At 38.8% G+C, this 4,635-nt stretch overlaps 1 protein-coding gene across 1 annotated transcript; it reads left to right on the forward strand.

The window, feature by feature from the left end:
- Window positions 259–4,318, forward strand: LOC104733180. The gene is made up of 13 exons (XM_019233474.1): window positions 259–831; window positions 931–1,122; window positions 1,214–1,754; window positions 1,880–2,044; window positions 2,138–2,319; window positions 2,470–2,767; window positions 2,867–3,052; window positions 3,142–3,287; window positions 3,388–3,430; window positions 3,519–3,587; window positions 3,687–3,872; window positions 3,962–4,107; window positions 4,208–4,318. The coding sequence occupies exons 4-13, from the start codon at window positions 1,930–1,932 to the stop codon at window positions 4,316–4,318; spliced, it is 1,482 nt and encodes a 493-aa protein (XP_019089019.1). The 5' UTR covers window positions 259–831; window positions 931–1,122; window positions 1,214–1,754; window positions 1,880–1,929.

The raw sequence follows: 4,635 nt of genomic DNA on the forward strand, positions 1-4,635 counted from the left end.
AAGAAATCAATATAACTTTGACTTGTATATCTGTAAATAAATTTTAGTGAAATTTTGCCTTCAAATAGTATGTAAATTTTAGTGAAATTTAATTAGTTTTAATATGTGATATTTAAGTTTATGTGAGAAATGAGGACATATCTAATTATTATTCACTTAATTGTTTTTTTTTAAAGACTTCTTTAATTGGGTGTTTAAAGTCTTTTTTATTTTATCTTCTCTTACATCGGTTCGGTTGTGGCCTAGGCTAGAAACTATATAAGTGTTCTTGGGGTTTTAAGGTTTTGGGGCAGCTTTTGATCATCAACAAAAAGAGATTTTGTCTCAATCCTTCCTTGTGTTGATTCGATTACATTCATCAAAACAAGAGATTATTCTAATCCCTTGATTGAGCGAAGTAGGTCTCAAGAGTAATATCTCTTCTCTTGGTTGAGCCAATTCCCAACTCTGCGTCTCTCTCTCTCAGGTTAATAATAATTTCTCCAACACTGCTCCAAAACGATTACAGCCGTCTTCCTCTCTCTCTCTCGGACTCTGAATTGTGCTTTCTTCGTTAAAGTAGTTTACAAGAGTCGTCTTCAATAATGATGAAGAAGGCTACGCCGGAAGAGGCTCGGGCTGTAACACGGGTCTTTTGGGACATCAAGATGTGCCCTGTTCCCAATGGCTTTGATCCTCGCCTGGTCCGTCCGTGTATTTCAATGTTCTTGGAGAAGAAAGGCTACCTTGGTCTTTTAAACGTCACTGCCTTTGGCGAACTTTCGGACGTCCCTATTGAAACCCTGACTGGGGTCTCTTCCAGTGGAATAAAACTTACAATTGTTCCCCGCGGTTATTCTCTCATCCTTATTCCTTTTAATGGATGATTTGATAGATAGGTAGATAGAGTCTCATGTCTTTAGTTTTTTTTTCTTTTCTTTTCTCAAACAGGTGGTAATTTAATAGGCATTGTTGAGAAAAATCTACCTCCAGCCAATTTTATGGTCATATCCGATCCAAAAGCCTGCCCTGATTTAGCTTCCTTTCTACAAATGTTCGGCTGTAACCCTATCCTGCCATGTCCATTTCGCTCTATACTTGCGGAACTTGTTCAACTTCAAGAACTTGAAGAACTTATGAAAGGTGTGTGTTTGTCCTCTCTCACTGTCTTGTTGGATGATATAACCAAGCATTTGTTGCTTTGATCAACTGCCTTACTTTTTTTTTTCAACAGGTTCACGGGCACGTGTGTCAGAAACGGCTGAATTTGGGTATTGGCATTGCTTAGTATGCGACCGTGATTCTTTAGGCCAACGCTCTTTCATCAAACATCTATCTGATGAACACCATCATGAAAAGATTGTAAATTCTGGCATTTTGTCATTGTCCCAACTGTTTTTTTAGTCTTAACACCCTCTTTTACCACAAGTAGTCACTTCCTTGTTTTGACCCCTGCTTGTTGTTCAAGCAGATGTTTGCTAGGAAGAGAGCTACAAATAGGATGCTTCCTCGTCAAAGTGTAGATCCAGACGTTCATGCAAGACGAATTTGGTCTTCTTGTGACACGACACTGGTCTACTGGGACATCAATTCGTGTCCGGTTCCCCCTGGCTGTGATACTAGTCTGGTCGCTCCGTGCATCAAACGGTTCTTGACCGAAGAAGGCTGCTCTGGTCCTCTCTCCATCATTGCCATTGGAAGACTAACAGAAGTCCCTAATGACATCCTGAGGAAAGTCTTTTCCAGTGGAATCAGTCTTCACAACGTTTCCTACGGTATCTTCTCTCATCCTTATGATATTTTCCTTGATGAATAGATGAATAGAGAGAGTCTTAAAGACTTTAGTTTGTGAAGTAGATGAATAGAGAGTCTTAAAACTTTAGTCTGTTTTGTGAAACAGGACCCTCAGACACTGATTCTTCATCATTCCAGTCATCATTCCAGTAATTGATGGTGATATCAAATTCGAGAATATTTGGTTGTATGCGAGACTTTATTCAATCCAGTTTCAACCTACTCCATCCGTTTCCAAATGGATCTCTTCTTCAGAGCTTTTTTCAGTCAGGTGTGTGTCTGTCAACACATTTTTTTCTATCCTCTGTGTTGAGTGTTGTTGAAATCTACTCTTTAACTTCTTTTTTTCTTTCCGGAGACTCAGACTCAGACTCTGGAGAACTCGAGGAGGATAACAGCGGTGAATATCCCTTCTGTGAACAGCCCTTCTCGATTTGCTCAGTATGCGGCTACAAGACTTATTTTCATTGGGCTGAAAGGTTTACCATTGATTCCGCCTTTGAAAGGTTCACCATGCATCTGGATAGTACATCCCATCAACAGAAGGTAATTAATCATGGCCTAACTGTACGGAATTGTTTATATTTGTCATTGTGTTTAACTATTTTTTTTGTCATTGTCTTACCACACAAGTAGTTTACCTTCCTATCTTTCTCTCATTTTGTGTTGTGTTGTCTTCATTGGATGTGCAATCAGTTGTCGGCACTGTTGCCTATTAGTAGGCGACTCCAATACTTGAGTGCATCAATAAATGAACCTCTTGAGAAAAACCTGGAGGCTGTAACATCGGTCTTTTGGGACCCCAGGACGTGTCCGGTTCCACCTGGCTGTGATCCTCGTCGGTTCGGTCTGTGTATAAAACGGTTTTTGGGGAATCAAGGCTACTCTGGTCCTCTCACCATCACTGCCATTGGCGTACTAACAGATGACGTTCCTCCTTTCATTCTGGAAGGAGTCTATTCCAGTGGAGTCTCTCTAAATAACGCTTTCGGCGGTTAGTATCTTCTCATCTTTTTGCCTTTCTTAGTAATAGTAACGGATGGATGTTTTCCTTGTTGAATAGAGTGTCTCAAGTCTTTATTTTCTGAAACAGATAGAGCGTTTTCAGAGACATTGGATGGACTTATTACTGGTTTTACCTTAAAGAATGAACCTCCAGCTAATATAATGGTCATATCCGACGGAAAATACTTCACTTCTAAGTATGCTTTCGGGCTAGAATTGAGTGGATACAACATTCTTCGATGTGATTCTCTTGAAAGCATTTTTTCTCTGCCAGGTTTGTGTTTGTGTTTTCACAGTAATGTTGAAAGAAATAGCATTACTTGCTACAATCTCTAACTGGATACTTTTATTTATTTTTCACAGATTCAGGGGCACTTGAGGATGATGAGTGCATTGATGAAATGAGTGAGTCTGCCTTCTGGATTTGCTCAATATGCGACATGGGTAAACGTTACCAAGGTTTTCAAAATTTCAGCAGTCATGTATTGAGTAGGCAACATTCACTGCAGGTAATAAAGCATCCTAGCCAAACCGGACGAACATTGTATTAATACATTTTGTCATTGCTCTTTTGTTTGCCTAATTCTGACCTCTCCTGCACTTATGTAGTGGGAGAAGTGGCACTTATGTAGTGGGCAGTGGGCGAAGGCGAGTATAAGAAGANCTGTGTATAAAACGGTTTTTGGGGAATCAAGGCTACTCTGGTCCTCTCACCATCACTGCCATTGGCGTACTAACAGATGACGTTCCTCCTTTCATTCTGGAAGGAGTCTATTCCAGTGGAGTCTCTCTAAATAACGCTTTCGGCGGTTAGTATCTTCTCATCTTTTTGCCTTTCTTAGTAATAGTAACGGATGGATGTTTTCCTTGTTGAATAGAGTGTCTCAAGTCTTTATTTTCTGAAACAGATAGAGCGTTTTCAGAGACATTGGATGGACTTATTACTGGTTTTACCTTAAAGAATGAACCTCCAGCTAATATAATGGTCATATCCGACGGAAAATACTTCACTTCTAAGTATGCTTTCGGGCTAGAATTGAGTGGATACAACATTCTTCGATGTGATTCTCTTGAAAGCATTTTTTCTCTGCCAGGTTTGTGTTTGTGTTTTCACAGTAATGTTGAAAGAAATAGCATTACTTGCTACAATCTCTAACTGGATACTTTTATTTATTTTTCACAGATTCAGGGGCACTTGAGGATGATGAGTGCATTGATGAAATGAGTGAGTCTGCCTTCTGGATTTGCTCAATATGCGACATGGGTAAACGTTACCAAGGTTTTCAAAATTTCAGCAGTCATGTATTGAGTAGGCAACATTCACTGCAGGTAATAAAGCATCCTAGCCAAACCGGACGAACATTGTATTAATACATTTTGTCATTGCTCTTTTGTTTGCCTAATTCTGACCTCTCCTGCACTTATGTAGTGGGAGAAGTGGCACTTATGTAGTGGGCAGTGGGCGAAGGCGAGTATAAGAAGACTCGCTTCCTTCGAGTTTACCCTTATTCATATATCTTTTGCAATAAATGTGACTTGATATGCTCAAATTTACCCTAGAGCTACTTTCTCAAATTAAGAGATCAATGCAGTACTTAGGTTCGAATTCCACAAGGACTCAAAACTACACAATAAATTATAGAGTTTTATAATTATGCTAAAAAAGTTGATTTGAATTAAAATAAAAGCAATGCAAAATCTCTATACTAGTATTTTTGCAGCAGTTTTTGCTCAAAAATACGTTTTGGAATTACATTTAATGCATTGACTATAATATTAGTTACCAAAACTTCAAAATTAATTATAGCTAAGATTAAAAAAATAAGAAAATCTTTCTACCTCATTCAAACATAAATA

The sequence above is a fragment of the Camelina sativa genome, chromosome 12 (assembly GCF_000633955.1).
Source record: "Camelina sativa cultivar DH55 chromosome 12, Cs, whole genome shotgun sequence".
Lineage (NCBI taxonomy): Eukaryota > Viridiplantae > Streptophyta > Magnoliopsida > Brassicales > Brassicaceae > Camelina > Camelina sativa.

Excerpts from the sequence above, each read along its gene's own strand:
- LOC104733180 (XM_019233474.1), top strand. The coding sequence starts at position 1,930 with ATGGTGATATCAAATTCGAGAATATTTGGTTGTATGCGAGACTTTATT. Across the intron at positions 2,768-2,866 it reads TCTAAATAACGCTTTCGGCG|ATAGAGCGTTTTCAGAGACA; the intron begins GTTAGTATCTTC and ends TTTCTGAAACAG. Across the intron at positions 3,053-3,141 it reads AAGCATTTTTTCTCTGCCAG|ATTCAGGGGCACTTGAGGAT; the intron begins GTTTGTGTTTGT and ends TATTTTTCACAG.